Raw genomic sequence first — 26,463 nt, 5'->3', positions numbered from 1 at the left:
CACAGTAGTTTTGGGTCAATCTTTTATTTGTGTTATCCTTTCATCCATGCCTTTGTGATCTTATGAACAGGTTGGATGACAAATAAACATCACCGTGGGGCCTACCAAGGTTTCAACGGTGGAAGTCATTATTTCCACTGTTTCCTGTGGTGTGGTCCACTTGAGCTTTGTCCATTCTTCAATTTTCAGCTCAACCACTAAAATTAGCTGGAAAAATGGATGTACAACTTGGATAACCCACACACATTTATGGTAGGCCCCACTGAGTTTACTCAATGACATTAAAGCATACTGAAGTCATCTGTGCCATAAAATAATGTTAGTGGTGCTGACGAAAATGGATGGGCTACTCGCTGTGTTTGTGATTTGTGAGCCCCACCATGATGTATGTCTTTCATCGATGCCGTTCATCCATTTTTACGGATCATTTTAAGGTTTGATAAAAAATATTAGAGGGGTAAAAATCTCAGGTGGACCACACCATAGGAAAACAATAATGATTGGATATCCTCTATTAAAATCCTCCCCAGGCTCCAGATCGGGTCGGATCTGATCGGGTCGGGTTCATTCGGATCGGGTTTCGGATCGGATCTGTCCGGATTGACCACGATCCGAGCCAGATCCGAAAACCATTCGGATTTGAGATGCTGACTCCATGGTGTGGAGGGAGCATAGCTCCGGGCGCTTCTTAGTTAAGTCTTACAAGCTTCTCACAAGGGACGAGTCGGCTATCCAAGAGGAGTTTGCCAATCACTTTCAGTTTTATGGGGCACCTCCGAAGGTTGCAGCCTTCACTTGGTTGGCAGGCAGAAAAAGGGTCTTGACGATGGATGACTTGCAGAAGAGATCCATGATCATTCCAAACATGTGCAGTTTGTGTCTTAAGGACGCAGAGTCTGTAGATCATCTGTTTATATTTTGCCCCTTTACATTTACAGTTTGGGACTTCTTCCTTGCAAGTTTTGGGGAAGCCCGGGCAATGCCAAGAGCAATTAGAGATCTCTTGTGGGCTTGGAATGGGGTTTCCAAAGGGAAGATAGATCGCCAAAGTTGGTTGTTAATTCTTCTAGCCATTTGGTGGGTGATTAGGGGAGAAAAGAATGGTCGGTGCTTCCGGAACTCCTCTTGCCCAGTTTAGGCAATCATAGAGATAGCCATGTTATCGGTGTCCGAATGGAAATCCCTCTTAAGCAATAATTGTTAGTGGGCAGTGATCCCTTTCAGATTACATTGTATTCCTTTTTTGCTTCTTGCAATTTTTAATAAAATATCATCAATCTTTCAAAATAAAAATAAAAATAAAAATCCAAGATACAAATATGCTTCTTTGTTTGTTGGGGATAATAAGGTTCATGTCGGCCTGAAGAACGTGATAATTAAAGCTTGACCTAGATATGCAGATAAGGGCATTGAACAAAGTGAATACAAGTCTTAAATTACTTGTCTCTAATTTTGTTATTTTGTGCTTAAAACACTATAAATGTTTTGATGTATTGTATTTCCACAGTTGGAAGTATATGCACTTGTCAGGGCAACTTGGGAGGGTGCGTGCACAAAGGGCAATCTCTAAAACACCTCCTCACAAGTCTATGTCTTACTAGTTATTAGTTGTTACTAACTTACTATTATCACAAAAATGTCTTATCAATGATGTCTTATTAACACTAGTTTTTTTTTTCATTTTTTGTACATCTGATTGGTGAATGAGTTTTGGAGAAACTACAAAGGCTTTCAAGACAATGGCAATTAAAGTATTAAGCCAAGCAACTTAATCCTCTAGCTACAAGAGGAATTGGAGTTGTTTTGCATTCATCCACTCGAAGAATAGGAATATATTGCAGGCCAGGACATTGGATTGGCTCATCTACACGCACTACAACATGAAGCTATGACTACAGAATGCAAGGCGTGGCGAATCTAGTTGACTAAGGCGACTTCTGCCCAATAAGACTGGACAACATTTATGATGAGGACCCTCTTCTACCTTGTTTAGAACAAAGAGAGAAACATGTAGAAGAGAACAATGAAGAAGTCTAAGTGCACAACCTAATGATAAGAGCGGGGCAAAAAGCCAGCAATAGAGTCGTGCAATTGTTTTGGACCCAGAAATGGTATATTTAACCCAGGCTACCCGGCAGAAAAGTAAAAGCAATAGCAACGGGATAGACATGGATGATTGTGGCTATGATGATGATGATGCACTTGCTTCTAGTGTTGCACAGCACAGGGTACAACTGGTTGTAGATCGCAAAGCCGATGAGGATTGATAAGGTAGAAGAGGCCAAACTTATGAGTGTATGGAGTCATGATACGACCACCTGAAGGGAGGGCGAAAGGCCGGCACTAGTGGCACTGGAGGAGACAGAGAACCAGGAGATCCAGGACATCAGACGGCTTATGAACAATATAGATATGGATATGCATATGACTATAGAAAGTATAGGGAGCCTGTTGAGCCACTTTCATGTTGGATTAGTCCTGGTCAATATGTTCCATATGGATAGATATATCCAAATCTGAGCTATTCATCATCGTGGTATCACTCTTAGCAAAATGAGTACGAGCAGCAGTATCAAGGACAACAGTAGTAAAGGTACGACTATGGGAGGCTCGGTGGCTATGACCATTGCACTAGTGGATATTCTTACTCAAGAATGGGATCAACACAGCATGTCCAATGAAGATTGTGATCAATCATCCTCGAGTTTCGTGGACTTGGTCTTTCTCTTTAGTTATTTGTATTATTAATATGCAAAAGGTATGCCACAGCCACAGCCACAGCCACATGATGACAGAGGACTTGGTGGTTGAGTAACCACAGGCAGCAAGATTGTTATTGTGGTGGTGATTTATTACAGGTGCGTTTTTATATAGAATCCGTCTTCTGTTATATATAGGAATTTTGAAGTCAATCAATGGTTGTCGAGTTTATGAAACAATCAAACAATCCGAGACAGCATTCTCACAAAAGAGTAGACCATTACGTCATCATAAATATGGTCAAAACCAAAAGAGAATGCATAAATATTTGGGATTTTTATATAATTTTTCTGGAATTTTTTTACACAAAAATTAAAAAAAAAAAATATTAACCGTTACAGGGGCATAACAGTATTGGTGGGGACCGTTACGCCTACCAATACCGTTATTACACAACTTGTTTATAGTAGTCTACATATATAGTTCTTGCTTCCACTATAAGGGGCCATCGAATGTATGGAACTCTCCATTTAGGAACACGGAGTTCCATGGAACTCAAGGATCACAGGGTTTGGATGCCCAAAGTTCCCTAGAACTTGAGGTCCCATGAAACTAGATTCCACTAGACATGCCTAAACAAATTCTTCAAAACGATAAATTTCATTCATGGGATTCTCCTCTGTGAAACTCTCTTCAATAGTTTATCAAGTCAATTGAACAAATGTTCATGTAGCATCACTCTGAATCTCAAAGTGCTGGATTGAGGGTAAAAAGTCATCAAGCAAAGGCAATCTAAATAATCAGTTACTAACCTGCAGATATGCCTGTATTTGGCTGTTGTTATTCGCCAGTTGAACGAGCTTGTTAGAAATACGGGTCAGGTGTCCAATATTCCCAATCTTGGGAGGCGGTCTTCCCTCAGCAGGCACTGTCGGCTGCAAACAAATTTTTCAACAAACTCAGAAATTCTAATCAGTGAACCCTGTAACCATGGGCAGGCCACAAGAACAGAAATAAGCAAAGAAATGATAAAGAATGAGGAAGCATATAAACAATAAAGGAAATGTCAACAAATAGATATTTGAGCAGATTGTGTATGTGCAACATGACTACCTTATTTGAATCAGTCGACAGTGTGAAATGCTTTTCTGCTCCAAGAATTTTCCCAACAATGTCACAATCTTGGAGAAGATGTCCAATCAGTTGATCCCTCTTGTTCTCCAAGCATGACACAATTATATTCTCCACGTGGTGATGCAAGAAGTTATTGTATGGATACCTACAGTCATCATGTCAAGCAATGGTAACACTGTGTAGATTTGCCCATGTTATAAATCCCAAAAGACATTTAAACTTACTCAAAAAACAAATCTAGAATACGCTGTATAGCCCCTAATTGAATCAATTCCTTTTCAGCAGCTTCGCTACCAACTGTCAGTAAAACGGAGATGAACTCCACAATCTGAAATTTCAATTAAAAACTACAATCAGCACAGAGGAATCAATAATACACCCCTGCCCCCAACATACACATGCAAACACAATCGCCTTTCCCTGAAAATCCCAGACCTGAGTAAAATTCTATATAAACTGAACCGGATGCTGCTATATTTGCCATTGTGAACATGGCATTATAATTACGAACAAAAGATCTCGCTACAGCTAATTTGACAAAATCCATGGAAAAAGACCTAGAAAAGAACATTCAGAAAAAAGGAAAAGAAAAGAAAAAGAAATCACCTTCAAGCGATGTTTCCCAAGAGGAGGCTGCAGCTTGCCATATGTGGTGGGCAACCCAGGCTCAGTAGTAGAGATATCCAAAAGCTTGAGTAAATTGCCTGCAACAGGATTTGGTTGTAAGGATTCTACTAGTTGCATTTAAAAGAAAACAAGTGCACTGATACCAGAAAGAAAACCTGAGACATTGAAAAATCGTGAAGAAGCCATTTCTAGAGGAAATCAGGTATATTTTATCAATAGTATCAGAGAATCCTCTACAAGCTATATGGCGGAGTCTGGAGATTTGCAAGTATGCACGATCACTCAAGGATAGTCTTTGGGTATCAACAGTATGCATATGGGAACAAAGAGTTCAAGCTGTACCGAGATTGTAATTGAGGAGCTTTGGTATGAGTATTAGAATAGAAATGTTTAACCAACCAACCTTTGAAAGCAAAAATTAGCATTACAATGAACAAATAGCAACTTCAATATCATGTTTTTGATCCCAAAAGTACAATCCAAAACCACCTCCACTTCAAAACTTTTCCATCTGAAGCTAGTAGATGAGCAGGCACTCAAGAACACGGGACTGTGAAGATTGAAAAGGAGAAGGGGTGGGGGGTTGAAATTTGAAAACATGGTATTTTCAATCAGCCATGCTTCATCATTATTATCATTGTCTAAGCGTTGTCCCAATTAATTGGGGTCAGCTACATGAATCGTGTTCTGCCATCCAAATCTATCAAGGGCCATTACTTTTTCATTCTACAATCTACCAGTGGTGGCACGTTGGATGAACATGGGAGTGGGGAGCTAGTACAGATAAAAGGCTAGTTTTTAAAACAAATATTACAGAAACAGAAAACGTGTACCACTCAAAATGAAGCGAGCTCACATGAGAGTGAAGATTGTTTCATTGGACACATGCCAACTTGCAATGTAATCTATATATTAGCAATATTTTCACTTATTTGGATGGGGAAAAAGTAGCATTTAGTAAACAACAAAGAAACAAGATGCAAAGCTGTGCAGGCAACAAACACAGTGCATAGAAAGCAACGATCACATCGACCTTATGAATCGAGATAGCAATCTCGTGATTTTGAGCATTCACAAGGTTCACTTTCCAAGATCCCAATGCCATTTTATAGAAAACCAGTCATAGTTATTTATTAAAAGCTACTCATAGGGTATCTGAATCCATGACATATCATTACGCATCAAACTGCTCTATCTGAAGGATCAGGGAATTTCAATGCATTTGTCAGTTTATGAATGGGCATCTACATCTTGGTGTGCATCTGGCCCTTTAAATCTTTAAGGTCTTGGAGGAAGCCAGCATCCCATGACTAGGGCTGCCACAAGATTAGGTCCGGGTTGGGACCTAGAGTACTCATACCCAGACCAATCAGGCTCAAGCCTTGTCGAGTCAGGGTCATGTTTTCTGAGGACTGGACCCAAATTCTTAATGGGTCCTAAAAATCGGACCCGAACCCGTTAAAATCAGGTCAGGTCAATCAAGTAATTGCAGGTCCAGGTACCATTGACAACCCTACCCATGCCTTTTGTTTACTTGGAAGCTGATGTGCTGGACAACTACTTGGCTCATATAAGATATAGCAGATACATCTGGACCAGTGCTTTAAATAGCATACACTACATAACTTATCTTTCATGCTACATAGCTCTTGAAAATAGCGCAAGTTGCATGTAGCATATGCTACATAGCATACATAGAATATGGGCTACACTATATAGTCCGTAGTGTACCGTGTACGCTACACGATGTAGCCTACTCTACCCTCCCTTGATCTTTTCTTTCCCCCCTTCTTGCATGCCAAGACTTCATAAGATCACCCATAGAATTCAGCATCGCCACTAAGGTATTCCATAACTATAACAGTGGCCGTAATGACTGTTGTTGTTATCATTACGATATGAGCTATAATGACCATTATGGATTGTTTATTAAATGGCCGCTACTATCCTGTAACAAGTAACAGTTACCATCATTTCCATGACGTAACCCTTTTGGAATACCTTAATCACCATCACTGTGTCAAGAAGGGACAGGAACTTCCACCAAATGTTATGGGCAAAAAGGCAACGAATGAATAAATGATCCGCCAACTCTGCATCCATCATACAAAAAGTGCACCCATTTGTGACCATAGTTTGCAAAACCAGACTCAGACTCAGTCGATCTATCACCGGGTTGGGTCCACTTGGGGCTAGATGGGTCGACTAGGCAAGTCAAGAAATTCATTTTTTTTAATTCTATTTTTATCACAAAAATATATAAATTGTAATAGTCAATGGAAGATAACCTAAAATTAAAGATAAGTGAGAAATGTGATCCTTAGATAATTAAGATTTTTGAAATGTAGACCATCCATGACTAGGCCCACTAGATGGACTATCTGGATTGACACTTCACCTTGCCACATGTGCCAGGGATAGATGGTACTACCATATTCACATGCTCCCAGCTCTACCATGTCATCTCCACTGATGACATGGGTATAAACTCCTACGTTAGTTTTGTAATATTTAAAATTTTATGGCAGCTGTTCAAACATACACATGGCATAGTTGTACAGAATCTAGACTGTCTAAATTGCTGAGCCAACTGTGGATGGAGCATAACCAAAAAATTGCTGAGAAGTTAATACTAACCAACTGATCTTTCCCTTCAAATTCGCAGCACTCAGTATTTTCCTTTTAACCATTCATTTGATAGCCATTAATCAGATGGTAAGGATTATTATTGTTGTAATTTTAGAAATATGCTATATCTACATGGGACCCACCATTTGGATGATCTAGATATCTGTACATTATTGTGATGTGGAGGAAGATGAGTTGGCACCATTTTATAAATGGTGCAGAGCGAACATAGGAGACTAGCCCAAAGAGAATACTCCAATACTCTAGCAGAGAGTGATCGATGATGAGCAGGCAGTTAAAAATTGCTGAGAAATCACTAGTGGCATTCAACTAATTCAAAACAAATTGTCAAAATTATAAATGGTGCAGAACTAACATAGGAGAATAGCCCAAAAAGAGTACTTCAATACTCTAGCAGAGAGAGATGGATGATTTGAAGGCAATTAGAAATTACTGAGAAATCACATGAGGCATACAGTTAATTCAAAATAAACCGTCAAAATTATAGATATTGGTTTTAGATGTATCATGCAAAAAATCACTTTTTTCTATCAAAATATTAAATTTATGGACATTTATTGGATGGTTAACAATGAATAGCATCCAATGGCCTTATTTCAAAAAACATGTGTCCAAAAACCAGAGGTTAGAATCATTAACCAATTTGATTTCTAGCCTGTAGTTTAGTGATAGTGGTTCCCACAATTTAGTCGGTTTAGGTTGAGTTAATATTGGCCACGTGTGCCATTACCAAGTGCCTGCATATCAAGCATCATAGGCAGCCAGCATATCAAATAACTCGCCACCTTTTGATTAGAAGGTTATGCATGAGGACTGGAGGGACAACATGAGGACATTGATTAGAGAGCTATAGCAGAGAAAGGACTGGAGTGACAGCACAGAGAGAGAGAGAGAGAGAGAGAGAGAGAGAGAGAGAGAGAGGAACTAGCTGCTCAGGACCTGCAGCTCTTCTTTTCTTTTCTTTTCTTTTTCATTCTTTTTTTTTCTTTTTTTGGCTAAGCACACACACATTCGGATCTGTCCCTGTAAATACAGCTCCATGTATCATTATGACACACCTATGTGAAATCTGAGCTTTACATAAGGTGGGTTGTACTGCTTAGATCTTCCACAACTAACCTCACATTTGGACTCAAAGTTTCCAACTTGTCTGATTCCCAGTCACTCCGGTGAACCAACAGACACATTTGGAATTGGCCGAGTCATCCCAAGTCAATGCAACCCAAGTGCATCTCACCCCCGTCATCCAGTTGGTGACCAGACCAAGTGAACTCGCCCCAGTCCTGGGTTGACCTGCCTGGTTGGCGAACTATGTTTGTGATGGTCATCCTTCACTTTCTGAGGTTTATCGATGTGAGCACCTTGTTTGTACCAACCAACCGAATGAAGGCAAGGACACAAGGGATAGGTGATAAGGGATCTGTGGGGCCATGACCAGGTTGCCGAGCAACAACCGAGTGGAATGATCTGACTGAGAAACTGATGCAGGATCGATGCATGAACTGAGTAACATGTGAGATCAAATAGCCGAATTAAGAAATTTAATTTAAAAAAATACAAACATCGCTATAATCATCACAAATATCATGAAAATCAAAAGAAACCCACGCATAATCCTAGCCTAAGCTACCAACATCATAACTCAAGATCATTAAAATAAAAAGAAACTAGGATCTAATGGACATAGGGACATCCAATTAGCATAGGATATAGTCTATTTTAAAATAAGAAACCTACTACAACCTAGGTTGAAAATTAGGATTTTGGTAATTTGGGAAAGTAGGAAATTTAGGTTTAGGGTTAGGGTTTCGGGGATGGAAGAAAAGGGTTTTGGTATAATGATGGTGGGAAACCAAAAGGGGCAGGTGGGTTTCATAAGTGTGGTCGTACGGTCACATGCGTGGCAAGGGAGGATGAGTTTAGGTTGGTTAGGGTTTGGATTGGGGATGGGTATGGAAAAGTTGGGTTTGGGAGAAGACGAAGATTTGTGATAGGAGAATTAAGAATCTAAAGAAAATACCTAGATGGGGAACAAAAGAGAAGGTGTGGAGATAGATGGAGACCTCACACATCCGTTGATGAAGATTAGTCTCGCACCAATCTTCCTTCCAAATCGCATGTAAGTATCTTCAAATCGCATGAAGATAAGGGAAAGAAAGCAAGAGTTTTCTTTTTTTTTTTAATCACGAAGTTCAATGAGGGTGAGGTCACAAGCCCTCCTCTTTTTATAGATACAAGAAGTTTCAAAAATTATAAAAATTCCCGTCTCATAAACTTTAACGAAAATAGCCATGGTCTAAATAAAATCAACTAAAACACTTATAATGTGTCCAAATATAAAATAATCAAGAATTAAATCCTAAAATATGATAAAGACTAAAAATGATATGGACGATCAACGATCAATGGCCCGATCGTCACGTCCATCTGATCCAACGGTCTAGATCACTCCATAAAGCAGCCCATGTGCATCTTCCCAGTGTGGGGTCTTCCAGATGCTTGTACATGCACATAGGGTCTTCAGCACGATCACGGGTACTCGCCTATTCACAGGGAAATCGGCGCGGCCCGTTTCCTCCTCTAATATATACGCAAGGGTGTACGTGACGTGATGTCCTCATCTGAAACAGCCTGACTTATCTGCTTTCTACACCTATCCGACAAAAATAAAAAAAATAAAAACTTCTCTTACACGATCATTCCTATGCGAAATGTTGGGGCCTAAACCATGCACTCATGCATGGATGAGACAGTAAGAAATGGAACCACCTCCCTCTTCTTTCCAATAAAAAATTTGTTTATCTTTCCACACACACACACACACACACACCAAAAAAAAAAAAGAGGAACCATCTCCCTCATCTACAAGCTTGAAGAACCTATGATAAGCCAAATAGAGAGGGGCCTTCTCCACACTACAAACATGCAATCAAAAGTGAATCTTGGACCCCTCCCCCAGCTTGAAGGATATCCTCCTAAATGAACAACACCCCCCCCCCCCCCCCCCTTTTGTCCTCCAACTCCTGTAATAGAAAGTCCCACTGAATCTTTTCCAGCCCACAGACAACACTTGCCAGGCACTGGAATAGTGACATAAAATAAATAAGCATGCTTGCAAGAGCAGCTTTGATCAACATGATTCTTCCCCCAAATGGGAGGTGATGACTTTTTTACCTAGACAATTTTTCTTCCATTCTTTCCACTGCCACATTTTTACCAATGCAAAGCCTGGATTAGTGAAATAATATGAGCAACAATATTAAATCAATTGCATTGCTATTTTTCTTTATATTGACACACTATATAGCTTCTGACTCATGCTTCAAAGGAATGAAAGGTAACGGTGCACACTATTCACTATTTAAAACTCTGTCCATCACAGACAATGCCAGGCACAATATCTAGTAACCTCTAATAATTTTTCTTTTTCTGAAGAGTAATGAAAAGATTTTATTCATCCCCGGTGGAGATAGTGCAGTGTGTGTGAGTGATCCAAGGTTCAATCCCTGGTAGTGTTACCTTTCAATAAAAATAAAACTGAAAAGACTAATTCAAAAAAAGAATAATAATACAACCAGCAAACGCTAGGACTACGTAACAGGTAAAACATGCCATGCAAGGATCCCAAACAGAATCCAGCCCCCAAGCAAACCCCACCCCACGATGACAGATGCAATCCCAGCCTAGATGATCTGCCAAGAAGCCCCCTCTTTTGCATGGACATCTGGCCTTTGCATAAATGCAGTGATTCCATAATCTTCTCCACCACTCTCCAGGAGCATCAACCTGAAGTAACCCAATGGATGAAATAATACTCTAGTAATTAATACCGATATCCACCAAATTATGGTAATGGATACAGTAATCCTCTGTCATTTATTCATACAAGGGTAAGCCAGCCTCCCTACATGCAATGCCATGTACATGAAAGTGAAAAGGAGCCTAAACCATGACATAGACCGAGTTAAGCTAGGTCTATCATGATCACTAACAACTACTGTCAATAGCCATGAATATTCCATAGATCAACATTTTGCCTTTAAGAATTTTTGTCAAGATAGCATGCGTAATGCAATCATATGTCAATAGCAATGAATATTTCATAGATCAACCTTTTGCCTTTAAGCATTTTTGTCAAGATAGCATACCTAATGCAATCATATGTATTCCACTCTTTTTTTATTGGTAAGATGAATCATATGTATACTACTATTACACTATTAGTATCGGTAGAATTAAATTTGAATCAAACATAACAATCGGGGAGAGAATTTGGAGATGTAATACATTTAACCAGCACTTTACATTAAAAGAAAACAGATGTAGCTTGATTTAAGAAAAAAAAAAATCTTATAAAATCAGCAGAATTCTTTTAACTGTACTGATTCTTAAAATCTACTAGATTTTTTATTTTATTTTGACATTACTACTACTTAAACCTAGTAGAATTTTATAACAGTATTACATAAAACACAAACTCAGATGTCCAACAGACACAATAGAGGGCTCCATGACGACCACAGGAGTCCTGAAAAACAATACCCAATTTTTGTGCTGGTTATGCAATAGTCAGTTTCGAATTTTGACTTCTCTAAAGAAAGAGAAGAGGTGGGCTAGGTGACCAAGTGAATTCGACCAAAGCAAGTAACGGCAGAAGAGGTGACCTTACCGAGGCTTTCCAGCATGCCTTCGACTGTTTCTGGATTGGCAGTTACTGACGACCCATGAACAAGCTGGCCTCGAAATCCATGATAAGTAGCTGTTGTGAATCTTTTAGGGTCAAGCAAAGATATGCATACAGACAACGAGTTGACTAACACAGATTTTGGTCTTGAATCTTCAAGTGCATGACGAAATAATCTTCCCACAAAGCTGCAATACAAATGGCAGTGGAAAATAAAAGTTAAAAGAAATAGGCGAAAGAGTGTAACAATGGAATCTTGATGTACATATTTGAAATTCTAATTGACTTCAGCATAAAAGCAAAAGAGTACCTAGGGCTGTAGATTTTAGCACCAAGCCCAGGAGGAGCATATCGAGTTATAGCACAAAGGATTTCTGCTGCATTTGCATGAACTTCAGGAGAATCCTGTTTGAAACGTCCAACAAAAATTTAAATGAGGTAATGAAGTACGAATTCATCAGATTTTGCACCTTGAAAAGACAAGTAGCATATAAGAAATCTAACAATCCCAGTAGGTTTTTTTTAAAAAAAATGCTCTGTGATAGATAAGGTTACCATCCAAAAAAGGAAAACATGCTCAACAGATGAAAATTAATCAAACAAAAGAATCCCAGTTGTCACACTTACTGATGAGCTGAACTTATCCACAATCATCTCAAGCACATCTGTTTCTTCTAACCATTGCACTGCATCCATATAGTTGGTATACATATGTTCATCAGCACCAATTAAGCGTATCAAAACCTGCATAACAAGGAACGATGTGATGAAATTTAATTCTTCAAAATTCTGCAACAACTGCAGAATCATTGTACAAGAACAGACCTGTGACACTTACTAAGTCTATCCATTTGGGACAATAAAGAGTCTCGAAATCAGTAAATTTTCAAAGTGTTATAGGCAATTGGTACCATCAATTAATATTGAAACAGAGGCCTCCAGAAACCTGACACTGAGAAAGGGTGCGGATAATAGGAAACGTTTAAAATTTTGATACACATTACCAGTCTCATGCAATGGGCCATGGATCTCAATAATTTACTTTCATTCATAGAATATCCAAGAGAAAATCACCTCCCAAAAAAAAAAAAAGGAATATCCAAGAGAGAATAAAAAAACAGCATGATCATAACATTCTAATCAGAATAAGCAACATAAATGTAGTTCGTTAACTACCAACCTCTGTTATGGATGTAATGCCAATTAGATCAACCAGTTGGTGGAAAATTTCTTGATGACCCTAGATGAGCATAATAAAAAAAGATCAGCTCACTGAAATATTTATCAAAAACATAAGATTGGTACTCTGCAGCACAATTGCACGTAGAGAAAGTAATGAAATGAAAATATAATTTTCTTATATGCATTAACAATGATTTAATATAAAAATGTAACAGTGGGAAATACTGATGAAACAGTAAGTGGCAGAAAACTATAGCTCGTGGCCTCAAAAAGAAAATGAAGGGGAAGAAGTATATTGGCACAATAGCTTGCTCTTGGTAACTTCTATATTTAAAAACCGAATATGACATTGCAAGCATGATAATATTAAAAGTGTGGTGTGCCGTAACAGCCGTTACGGGGCCATAAAGGCCATTACATAAAGGTAACAATGGCAACCGTTACACGTTATGAGGTCATAACCGGTGTTCTTAATATCGATACTATCGGCCGATATATCGGCCGATATTATCGTTATTGCTGCCCATCGAGACGAAACCCATCCAATACCCTCAGAAATTAAAGAAAAAACCAAAATTCTTTTTATCGTGCGATATATCGCATAATATCGCACGATTTTTTTGCGAAATTGCCGATATTAGCGATACTATCGTGTTGTATCCGTAGATTTATCGGAAAATCAGGAAAAAAAAAAAAGGGGAAATCTTCCATAAGAGGGGATTTTGGTACCTACGTGATTGGAACCATGGGGCCACTCGATCAAGAGCTAGCAGCCTGCCAAAACTCCGGGGTTTCAGAGATTTTTTAGAAAAGTTTCAGTATTTCAAGGTTCCGGGATGATCGGAACCCTATCTCTGTTGAGGACGCCATCTTCGAAAGCTGGGAACGACCTGCAGCTTTGAGGAAGCGGATTGGCTGGTGTACCACACACCAGCTATATAGCTGGTGTATTGACGTCAGCAAGTTCTGCAGGTCCAATCACGAGGTATGTGTTATATCCTAACCGTCCATCCATTTGGCGAGCTCGTCTTAAGGCTTGAGCCGAAAAATAAGACAGATCTAAAGATCAATTGGACCACACTGCAAAAAGAAGGGGGTGATTGAACGTCTACCATTGAAACCCTTTTGGGGGTCACAGAAGTTTCGTATCAATATGAAATTTGTTTTTCCTCTTCATCCATGTATTTGTGACCTTATTAACAGATTGGATGGAAAATAAACGTTATGGTGGGCCCTACGAATTTTTTAACTGTGAAAATCATTATCCTCGACACTATTTTTGGTGTGGCCCATTTGAGCTTTGGATATGATTCATTTTTGGTGTAATGCTCTAAAATGATCTTTGAAAATGGATGAACGGTGTGGATATAATAAATACATCATTGTGGGGCCATGTAACTTTGATCTCCTTTGAACCGTTCGTACAACTCGGAGCTCGAGGAGTGTTGGCGCTCGTCTTCGCACGACACGTATCTACACCAGCTATATGGTCGATGTGTGGTACAGCCAGCCAATCACTTCCCTGCTTTAAGTAGCCACTTGATGTATGGGTCTTATCCACACCGTCCTTCCATTTTTTCATATCATTTTAGGATATAAACCCAAAAATAGGCAGATCCAAGATCAAGTGGACTACACAATGGGGATTAAACTCTTACCATTGAAAACTTCATGGGGCCACAAAAGTTTTGGATGGACCTGATACTTGTGTTTTCCATTCATCCAGATCTACATAACTTTATGAATAGGTTGGATGGAAAATAAACATCACGGTGGGCCCTAGAAAAGTTTCAACGGTGAGAATCATTATCACCGCTGCTTCCTGTGGTGTGGTCCACTTGGGCCTTGGATCTTCCTCATTTTTGGGCTTATACCCTAAAATGATGCCAAAAAATGGATGGATTGTGTGGATAAGACCCATACATCACGGTGGCCAATCAAAGTTGCTGCCCGTTCGAAGCTGGAGACGGGCTGTGTAGGACGCAATTTGGATACTTTTTTAATGCATGTGCAGAGATGGACAAACGTCTGTCATGGGCTCTGTGGGGTCCACATTGATGTATATGTTTTATCAGGCCGTCCATCCGTCTTTTCATATAATTTAAGGACGTTGCACGAAAAACTAAGCAGATCAAGATCTCAGGTGGACCACACCAGAAAAACTGGTGAATGACCATTAAAAGTATTTTATAGGCCACAAAAGTTTTGGTTTACACTAATCTTTATATATTTCCTTCATTCAGCTTTGATTGACCTTATCAACCATTTGGATGACAAATAATCATTAAGGATCTACTTAAAATAGGCCTTGATATATTTTTAACGGTGAACGTTCAATAATCACTGTTTCATGTGATGGCTTACTAAAGCTCTGTACCAGTAGCCAATAATGTATGTGTTTTATCTGCGCCATCAATCCATTTTTTCAAATCATTTAGGACATTAGCCCAAAAATGAGGTTGATCAAAATCTCATGTGGACCACACTAAAAGAAACAGCGGTGATTGAAGGTTTCATGGTGGGTCCTAGGAAGGTTTCAATGGTGGGTGTCACTGTCCTCACCATTTTGGGGTCCACTTAGTTGTGTTTTCATACATGTTTTGATACATTTATAAATGTTATACATTATATTTGAATATAGTTGACTTAGTTCAATCAGACAACGCATGTCTCATGACCCTATATAAAGGAAACCTATTGTTTGCACTTTTTTTAAAAGATGCTATGATTTAAAAGTGTGTGTTAAAGTCATTTTTAACCATCTCTGAAGTTTCATTGAAAAATTCAACCATTTTCCCCATATTTCCCAAAAAGTGCGATAAATTATGCGATACAAACGATATATCCCGTGCGATAACCGATATGTATCTGTATCCCAAGGGTGCAATACATTGTGCGATATCGATATTTCAAACACTGGTCGTAACAGTATATTACAGGGCCAATACAGGTTTTTCAGATTTTTCTGAGAGAGAGAGAGAGAGAGAGAGAGAGAGAGAGACCGTAACACAGTTACGGGGGCCGCAATGGTCATTACAAGCTGTACTGTAAAGGTAATGGTGGTGGCCAATACAGCCACCATTACCATTACAAAATACCTTGATTAAAAGGAAATGCTCTAATGAGCTGCTAGACACAACATCTCTAACATTAGCTAGGCGGATTTTCAGGGCCTTATTCTTTAATAATGCCAACTCTATAATTGAAGAAGGAACTACCATTCATGCACCATGCTTCTCATGCGTGCTTATTAATGGCAATAGCATTAAGAAACTAGATTATTTGGGATAAGGCTTAGATGACGATTTTCTTTTCTTTTCTTTTCTTTCCCTTTTTTTTTTGCGAGGTGTGGATTTTATTGCAAAAAGAAAAGGAGAGTTGAGAGATGATGAGGAATCATCCTCTCCAAATACAATAGGAGACCAAAGAAGCCCTGAAAAGAGAAGATACAACTGAAGAATAAGAATCGTTCCGCAAGAAAGATTCCCAAGCTACAATGAAACAGGGATGGAGACTCCTCAAAATGCAGGGTAAATCATGTAGAGATGTGTGAGTGCGTATTTGTGCATTGTGATCCTGTGGAGTACCATATGCTCTTTTCCTCATAATATTAGTGTTACTGTATTTGTGCATTGTGATCCTGTGGAGTACCATATGCTTTTTTCCTCATAATATTAGTGTTACTGTATTAGTCACTTGTGGCTAACACAATAATCTTGTGCCTCTCTCTCTCTCTCTCTCTCTCTCTCTCTCTCTCTCTCTCTCTCTCTCTCTCTCTCTGCCTTGTCCCTTCTTTCTTTTCCTCTCTCCTCTTCATTTCACTTCTCCTCTCTCCTCTCTCCTTTCACCCTCTCTACTTGGTATCACAGCGAACGTTCTTGCACTGATTGTAGGCTTCTTCTTTGTGTGTGTGTGCGGGGCCCCCTGTTGACGTCATCACGTCACACTGGCGACGTTACTAGTGTACTGTTGGATGGTCCCATGAAGAAGAGAAGTATTGGATCTAGAAGAGAATGATTTTAGAAGAATTATGGAGATTTTTTTAGGGATTTTTTAGTAAGTATTTGGTGATGTTTTTCTTGAAGTAGAAAAGTGACAAAAAAGGAGTCCTCTTTTTTTGTCCGTGCTATTTTTTAAAAGGTTTTTGTGAAACTTTTCCACATTAATTTGATGTGGTTGACCAGCTGCCATCTCTAGAAACGAAAATCATCTCATTCAGTTGAGATTTGAGAGATGATGACATTGTGAAGGAATGTTGCCATACAATCCTTGTTGAGCATTTTGTTTTGTACATTTTGACTGATTTTTTCATCCAAAGTTCTTATGGTGTGTTGGAGCTTTATCGTTCCATTTTGTTGGTAGTTGTGAGCATCTTGCCAATGCTTGTGTAGTTCAAGTAGTTGGAGGGTTATCACAAAAAGATGGAGAGTACTTCATTTAATTGATATTTCAAGTTCTTCAATGATTCCAAGGGGGTTAATGTTCTTGGTGAATGATGATCTACATTTGCAAAATACCACTGTCAAGTTTGATGGTGGAAACTATTTAGCATGGTCCAAGTCAGCCCAAACGTTCATTGGACGTTGAAAGAAGTTAGGATATATGAAGCTTGAGAAATCTGACCCCACTCCTGCAATTGGTAAGCTGAAAATATTATGATAATGGGTTGGTTACTCCACTCAATGATGCCTGAAATTAGTGACATGTTTATGTATTGTGAAATGGCTAAGGGACTTCGGTGCGGTCGCTTACTCAGAAAAAGAATGTAGCCTGTGCATTTCAGTTAACTCGAGGGATTGCAAATTCTTTCAGGGGGGAGAGGTATTTTGGGAGATTACCATACAGCTCTTTGAGGGATGTAGCTTAAGTTAGGCCACCATAGACCAATTCATTCATGTTATGCTCAGGAGTGTCAGGTGGAGAATGAAGAGCAACAAATCTTTAATCTTCTAGCCAAGCTTAATCGTGAGTATGAGACCATTTGCACCCAAATTCTTAGTCAAAAGCATCTTCCTTATCTTGGGACTATCTTCTCTTTACTTCAGCATGAGAAAAGCCGCCGTGAAGTAATGATGGATGCTGCCTCTAATTTTCATGATTGCTCTACTCTGCTAGGCTTAATGATTGATGGTCATAGTGGACCTAGTCGAGGGGATGGTGATAAAGGTAGGTTGGATTGCGGTGAGCCACTTGAAGCTAGTAGCTATAGTATGGACCCATGATGATTCAGGCTACGGTATGGGCTGTCTTGCCCCTAGTCATAGTCGTGTTGATGTAGGCCAGGGCAATCCTGATCTTGGTCGAAGCCTGAATACTTTGCCCAGTGATGAGCATAACAAGTTGGTTTGTACACGCAATGGCCGCCCAGGCATACTCGGATACCTGTTGGTTAACCCCAAGGAAGGGGCATGCTGCCACTACAAACACGTTTGATACTGTTCGTGATGAGTCTCAGAGTTTGATGTCTTCGAGTGGTACTCATCGATCTCTAGCTGACGAGATTGCTGACTTGCATCGTCGACTAGCTCTTCTACTTGGTCAGGTTCATCAGGATCCGCTCATCCAGTGCCCACCTCCTCTGCTAGTCAACCCTAGATCATTGGTTTGGCACCTTAGATCATATGATCGGTATGGCCTCTTAGTTTCATTCTTATTTCTCATTACCTGAATCTAATTGTCATCTCAAATTTGTTGATGGTTCCTATACTCATGTTAAAGGTATTGGAACCATTAATGCATCTCCATCTGTATCCTTATCTTTAGTTCTTCATGTTCCAAACTCATCCTGAAATTTATTATCTGAGTCAACTTACTCGGTCTCTCAATTGTAGTATAAAAAATTTCCCTTTCTTACTTTGTTGTTCAAGACCTAATGACTGGATAGAGGATTCGGGTTAGCCATGAGTGTGACGGGCTCTATCTCTTTCAACCTTCGAATGATTCCAGACTTCTAGCCATGTTAAGTCAACTACAAATCGGATTGTGTACGGGCATTGTCGTGTTGGACATATTCCAATTATGGCTTTTAAGTTGTTACTTCCTTTTTTGTTTAGGTTTAGCAGTAAAAGTGAACTATTTTGTGAAACGTGCCCAGCTTTGTTGTGTTGAGACTTTTACTCCCATTGCCAGGTTGAATTTTATGCATGTTACTCTCTTTCGCTACCAATTTTTCATGCAGGTCTCCATGGAGTAAGCCCATATATATATATATATATATATAAAGGCTTACTCCATGGAGACCTGCATGAAGATGTATATATGGCTCCTCCCCTGGCTTTCTCCTAACTGCTGGCAAGGGGCTTGTGTAAGCTCCACAAAGCCATATATGCAATCACCACGGGCATGGTTCCAGCGCTTTCATCATGCGCTGCTGAAGTTTGGCTGCACTCAGAGCTGTGTTAATCATACCCTCTTCTTCAAGCGTGCCACAAGCCTTTCTGTTGTCATTTTATATGTATATCATATCACTATAACTGGAAATGATCTTGCTGCCATCTTTAAAGTCACCTTCGCACGGAATTTGATAGTAAGGATCTTCGATCCCTGTGCTATCTTTTGGGAATTGAAGTGGCAAGGTTCAAGTGTGGTATTGTGATCTCCTAATGGAAGTACCACTCTTAATGACCTCCATGACATTGGGTCCTTGTTGCGTAGCCTGTTAACACTCCCATTGAGCAGAATTATCACCTACATCTTGATAGTGGTAAACCTTTGGTTAATATTAGCTTGTATCAACAATTAGTCAGCAAACTCATCTATTTGAGCATTGCTCACCCTAATATTTCCTATGCAGTTAGAGTCATAATTCAGTTATTGCATGCACCTCACACCAGTCACTTAGATGTTATTTATCGCATCCTGCAGTTTCTCAAAGACTCCCCTAGTCGGGGGATTCTCTATTCCAAGCATCATCAGTAACAAGTCGAGATCTATACGGATGTGGACTGGGCTGACACTCCTTTCAATAGCCGCTATACTTCTAATTATTGCAGTTTAGTGAGTGGGAATCAAGTCTGTTGAAAAGCAAAAGAAAACAAAAAACAATCAGTTGCAGCACACTCTGCTGAATATAGAGTCATGGCTCATGGTGTATGTGAACTTCTTTGGTTGAAGGCCTTGTTGACCAAGTTAATTCTCCATGTTTCTTCACCTACAACACTTCATTGTGATAATCTACCTGCAATTCACATCTCCTCTAATCTTGTCTATCATGAACGCGCCAAGCATATCAAGGTTGGTTGCCATTTTATTTGTCAAAAGGGCATCAAAGGATATTTGCATATCATATCAAGAATCTAATGATCAACCAGCTAACTTTTCAACCAAGGGACTGATCGTCATCGTCTGTTGCACATGTTCCAAGTTGGGCATGGTTAACATCCATGCTCTAGCTTGAGGTGGAGTGTAGAAGTGTGAGTTGTATCTCTGTTTGCATGTGCAATTGAACATTGTACTCTTGTGGAGTACTATATGTTTTTGTTCCTCATAATGTAAATAGTGTTAGCCACTTGTGGCCAACACAATAGTCTTTTGCTCTAAACTCTGTCTCATGTCCCTTCTCTTCCTCTCTCCTCTCCCTTTCACTTCTTCTCCTGTCTCTTCTTTCTCCTTTCACCCTTTCTACTAATCACGGAAAGAATCCCTCCTAACAAACAGCCCACCCTTGCAGAGCCTTTTTTTTTACGATTAAGAAATCTTTATTTAGAAAAGCAAGCAAAAAGAACAAAAATGAGAACCAAGCAAGCACCCCAACAGGCCCAAGGGAAAAAGCCAACCACAAACAAAGCAGCAGCTAAAACTCCTACATGAGGAGCCAACACCCAGACTAGAGCCACACTCATCTCTGAACTTTAGCAAAAAAAGCATCCATAACCATGCCCTATATTACAAGAAAATCCACAGCATCATTTCCCTCTATATTAATCTTAGCAAATGACAACATGCGGCAAGAGCACAGATCCCTATAACTTCATCCATCAAATTTGCGATTCTCAATGTGCATAACATATACTTGGCCTAGGAAAAGGCACAAGACAATTCACCTTCAAAAATATCAGGAAATAATCGATACCTTAGTTGCAGGATCCTTCTAACTAGGTATCACGCTTGCTTCAAATAGCACCTCGAACTCTTGCTACATTCCCACTTCCTGCCTATTTATACATGTTTACATTTTTTTAATAGATGCTTTCCCACCACTGCACTGAAATCTATTGCCGCTTTCCTATACGCTTTGTGCAACTATAATCAAGACGCAGAGCTAGCCAGCAACCTTAGCCCAGTTGGTGTTATATATGCCAATAGGGCCCACAAACTCAGCAACCAAACAACCACCGATGTTCCATACCAGCCTCCCACCCCCGTGGGCATGCAATTTCTGAAGGAGCACAACCAAACAAAGGGAGGTGGCAGCCAGTTGGGAACATGGGACCTAGGGCCTCCAGTCTAGCTAAATTAAACCCCGATTGAGGATCTTGGTTGACGATCTACACAAAAGCTCGACTCCAAGAGGGAAATGGGAGTTCCAGACCAAAGCAAGCGAAGAAGGAATTGCCCATCCTCAGGACGAGACACAAAGAAGGACATGGATGTGAATTCCATTCTGTCCACTTCCAAGTCTATTCTTTCTTTCTTTTTCTATTCTTTTTCTTTTTTTGTCTTCAACTGGCAGGTTAGTTTGCAATTCATAAAGTTTCCCGTGAACCTACCAAACAATCTAATTTCCTCGTTATTGAGATTACACCTAATAATCACAAGTCCGAACCACAGATCCATTGCGTGTAATCATAACAATTTGCAACCTTTGCTTCTTTGCACATAGAAAGCTAAAAAGGCAAGGAGAAAGAATCTGCCAAGTGAGTCTCATCAAGCCAAAATCTCCCCCAGTCACCTCTTTCCATTATCAAGCCAAAATCAGTACCTTTGCCTTTTTTGAAAGATGACAAGTTTATTAATCAAAGGGCCAATCTATTTAGCCAAGGACCTCACAATCTCATTTAGCTCACAAACCCACTATGATAGGGTCACCGCCGTGGGCGTAGTCTTAACCAGCCCAACACTATAAACTGGCCACTGCAGCGCAAGCCAGAATCCAGTAAAGGCCTGTTGCAAGGGATGGTGGCTGGACCGCCCATATTGACCAGTGCAAAGCAGCAGCTGTCTCCAACCACGTCTTCACTAGGTATGAGTTTGATCTCTTGATTGGAGGCATGAGACTCCGGTCTTTTTATTAGATTTCCACTCCCCCTATGTTGGTTAAGTACTTAGCTGGCGACCATCACTTTACCGTTACTCTGTTGAGCACTTTGTCCATCAGTTAGCCTCCTATCAAATCAGAGATGGACCGAGATGGAGAAACCATCCATCCTTCCTTTTCAAGTCCTCTGACATTAGTACCTCTGGACCCTATGCCAGAGCTTTCCCTCCTCATCTACATCCAAAAGTTCATCGGTGCAGAATATTGAAAGAAGAATCATGCTCAAATAGTTCCGATGGCTCTGCAGACTGCATTGCGTTGAAGAGGAAACAGTAGTAGCACACGTAGTAGGGTTGTTCATCCTAACTTCGGACAGGATAGCTCTTGAACGGTTCAAGTAGTTGGCCCCAGTTTCTATCAGAGGGTATTGTGACATTGAAATTGCTTTCAATAACAGTCTCTACCAGAGGGTGGTACAGTAGATGAAAGCATCAAGAGAAAAGCATGTGTAATGGATCTCTCTAACACAATGCTCATGTTTTGGAAGGTGACACCCTTTTGCTACTGATGAGTTTCTTGGAATAATGCCATTAAGATTTTCAAATGTTTTGGACTCAGCCTCGGCCTCATTGAGTCTCTCATTCCGATCAAGGTAATCCAACACGGTTATGTAACAGTAACAGTGGTAACTGTTACGCGTTACAGGCTCATAATGGCTGTTAAGGTTTTAAAAAAAAAATTACCCATAAGAGCCCTATAAGGTCCTGTAATGGGACTGAAATAGGTTTTTTCAAGGACAACAAAAAAAAAAAAAAAGCAAAACAGTTGTTACGGTCCGTATCGCAACGGTAATGGCAGTGGACATTACAGCCAATGTTACCATTATGGAATAGCTTGATTCCAGTAGTTCCCATACAAGTTAGTTCCCACAACTCCATACCCTATCCAGATGGGGCACTGAGTATTGAGGATTGGCTGATTGTCTCACATAAGAAAACTCATTGCAATAGAGATGAAGGGAAGTAAGAAGAGAAAACATCAGATTCAGTAGTGACAATGAACAAAACATTCCCAGACAGCAATGGAACAGAAATGTCCCTCCCAGTAGATTTGGTGGATAGGTTGGTCTTCACTTTGAGAATGGTAGTTCTGATCTAGCTTAAGATCACTTCATTGTAAATGAACCAGCAATCACATTGCATGCAATACCGTTCGAGGGGAAAAAAAAAAAAAAATGTAACCTTGAGTGTTGCTCTAATGAATGTTTAGTTGGGAACAGTGTTCGAAGTATCGGTATTGCTACAAGTTTCATTGGCCAGGGATACGGAAACAATATCGACATTGCCGATAATATCGCTGATAACCGGAAATGCGGGAAAACATGGGAAAATGGTGGAATTTTCAGCGAAACTTCAGGAGATGTTAAAATGTACATATTTGCATATTTAGAAATAAAATAAAATAAAATAATTGCAAAAAGAATGCATACATAACAAGTATCCATTTAATGGGGCCTTAAAGCATGTGCTGTTGTAAGAAATCAGTACAACCATCCCATCTGGCCTATTTAACTATCCAACCTTCCATCCAAACATCCATCGATATTGCAAAATATCAACAATTTCATCAATAAATCATCAACAATTGGAAAGGAAACGAAAGATTATGGTCTCAACATCACGCATGTTGCGATATCAATAATATCCAAATATTATCAATGAAAATTTGAACATTACATACAACCATGTGCCCATGAAAACAAAACAAAAAAAAAAAAAACAAAAAAACAAAAAAATTGAAATAATTTTTTTTCTAATAAATAAAATTTTGATGATATCAATAAGTTGGCAATATTATTGAAATATCATCAATATACTTGTGATACAAGCATTACCTAAAATTTACACGGTCAAAAATATTGGCGATATTGATGCATTGGCAATACAATTGACACTTTGAATTTACATAGTTGAAAATATTAGCAATTACATTAGTGATATTGATACGTTGGCGATACTTAGTGATTCATTGCTAATACCTGGAATTTCTGATACTACCAGCGTTATCAGTATCGCTGAGTTGGAGATATTTCGATAATATTGGAGATCATTTGAACATTGGTTGGCAATAATGGGTATAATACTTCAATTGATGCAAGATACAATTATAGGATCACCACCATCGTCATCATATCATCCCAGCTATTCGGCGTCGGCATTATGAATTTTATTTTGCGATCACATTCATCATAGGAATTCTCATAATTGTTTTGCAAAAGTACTACAACTAGCAGCCCACATGACATCAACACTACTCCTTTACCTGCGAGAGGGACCAACTGGTGCATTGCTTGCAAAAGTTTCCATGTTTTTCTTTAAGTTGATAATTGTATTGATTTAAACAGGGCTGAGGCAGCCCCGAAAAAAATTCAAAGATAGCCCACAAGATACAGATAAGCCCGCTAACTACAGGGATACCAAAAAGAGTGAAATATGCCCCACACAATACAAAGAAGCCCAAAAACTACAAGGACACCCAAGATTCAGCAGAGGGAAAATCTTTCGGGGGCAGCACATTCGAAGCCCACTCCCTTGCATGCAATTTACCTCTCCTAAAAACTTCCGACATTGTTGCAATTTTACCCTAGAAGCACCGATTATTCCTTTCTCCCCACAAGGCCCAAAATACTGCTGCAACGACAGCCTCTAGAGTGCTCTTCCTTTCTTCCCTACTCCTCCCCCATGCCACGATATAAGGAGACTGCAATTGTCTTCAGCAACACCCACTGATGCTAAACAGGCCCGAGAATCAGTCCCATGACTCCCTTGTATAAGGGCAACAGAGGAATAAGTTATCAAACGAACCCTCATTCTGAAGGCACACGAAACATACGTTCACAATCACCATTTTGCTCTTCCATAGATTGTACACTGTTAACATCTTGTTGCTTCCCACCAACCATGCAAGAACTGTGACTTTAGAAGGAGCCCCATAGGACCATATGAACAGCACGTGCCCTTTCCCCCCTCTAGAATGAAACCCACAGAGCATCTTGTAGAAGGGTTGGATCATAAATCTCCCGAATTTACCTCTTGACCATAATTTTGTGTCACAAACCGTCGATGGAGGGGATAAACCACTTAGCTTCCTTGACAGGGACATGATTTTAGAGTCTTTCTCTTCCCACAAGGTTTTTCATCATGGAGCAAGGTATCCGGTATCGGTATCGGTTGGCGTAACAGTGCCCTCCGATACCGATATGGATACGGGGGTGTAACGGCGATACAGAGGCGTAACAGTGCAAATTTATTTTTTTTTTTGCCAAAAAAAATGAAAAAATATGGATTAAATCCGGAATATTCTAAGCATTCCAAATATGCATTCATTTATAAATTGGAATATGTTTATGGTGGTGTAACGGTCCACTCTTTGGTGAGAAGTTGTATTGGACTATCTAATGAATTTATGAACAAGATAACTTGAATTTGACTACAAAATCCATATATTTAATTTTATAAATATCCAATTTATATACTTAACAATTTGATATCATTTCTCCCAATAGTTCTTTAAAAAATGAAATTAAATTAAGGTAGATGGCGTTGCCAATTTGGGGCTGACTTGGAGGGCCAATCCATGCCCTAAATCAGCCTCAAATTCATGCAATTTATTGGCATTATCCTACTTATGAATTGGTGGACATTTATTAGATAGTGAATCATGAAAAAAATCAAAAGGCCCTATTTTAAAAAATAAGTGTCCACAAATTAACAATTAAAACTATTCAAACAATTTGATTTTGGCATTGTGAATTAGCAATTACAGTCCATAATTTAATCGATAAATTTTAAGTTAACACATGTCTCGTGTACAATTTTTTAAGGGCCCGAATTAGGCGAGACCCGAATTGTGAAGTGTAGCACACGAGTGTCAAAGTTTTTGGGGCCCCACCCGTGATGAATGTGTTATATCCACACCATCCATCCATTTTACCAAATAATTTTAGGGCATGAGCCCAAAAATGAGGCAAATCCAAAGCTCAGGTGGACTGCACCATAAGAAACAACAATAATTAAACGTTCACCATTAAAAATTTATTGAGGGCTACAAAAGTTTTAAATCAAGCTGACATGTGTGTTTTCCGTTCATCCACGTCAATGTGACCCAATTAACAGGTTAGATGAAAAGTAAACATTACAGTGGACCCTAAGAAATTTTTAATGGTGAGCATTTTATAACCACTGTTTCCAATGGTGTGGTCCACCTGAGATTTGGATCTTACTAATTTTTT

General features: G+C 39.4%; 1 protein-coding gene across 4 annotated transcripts in view; it reads right to left on the bottom strand.

Moving 5' to 3' along the window:
• Positions 1–26,463, bottom strand: part of LOC131243790 (uncharacterized) — an 82,602-nt gene that overhangs the window by 37,136 nt on the left and 19,003 nt on the right. For all 4 annotated transcript variants that reach the window (XM_058243374.1, XM_058243397.1, XM_058243382.1 and 1 more), the window contains 8 exons: positions 12,975–13,034; positions 12,422–12,538; positions 12,105–12,199; positions 11,780–11,982; positions 4,441–4,538; positions 4,059–4,162; positions 3,814–3,979; positions 3,513–3,635 (listed from right to left, as the gene is read on the bottom strand). In XM_058243374.1, the coding sequence (XP_058099357.1) occupies positions 3,513–3,635; positions 3,814–3,979; positions 4,059–4,162; positions 4,441–4,538; positions 11,780–11,982; positions 12,105–12,199; positions 12,422–12,538; positions 12,975–13,034 (966 nt within the window). The remainder of the gene's footprint in view (positions 1–3,512; positions 3,636–3,813; positions 3,980–4,058; positions 4,163–4,440; positions 4,539–11,779; positions 11,983–12,104; positions 12,200–12,421; positions 12,539–12,974; positions 13,035–26,463) is intronic.

Source organism: Magnolia sinica, chromosome 1 (genome assembly GCF_029962835.1).
Source record: "Magnolia sinica isolate HGM2019 chromosome 1, MsV1, whole genome shotgun sequence".
NCBI classification, from domain to species: Eukaryota; Viridiplantae; Streptophyta; class Magnoliopsida; order Magnoliales; family Magnoliaceae; genus Magnolia; species Magnolia sinica.
This window is presented reverse-complemented; position numbering and strand designations above follow the sequence as displayed.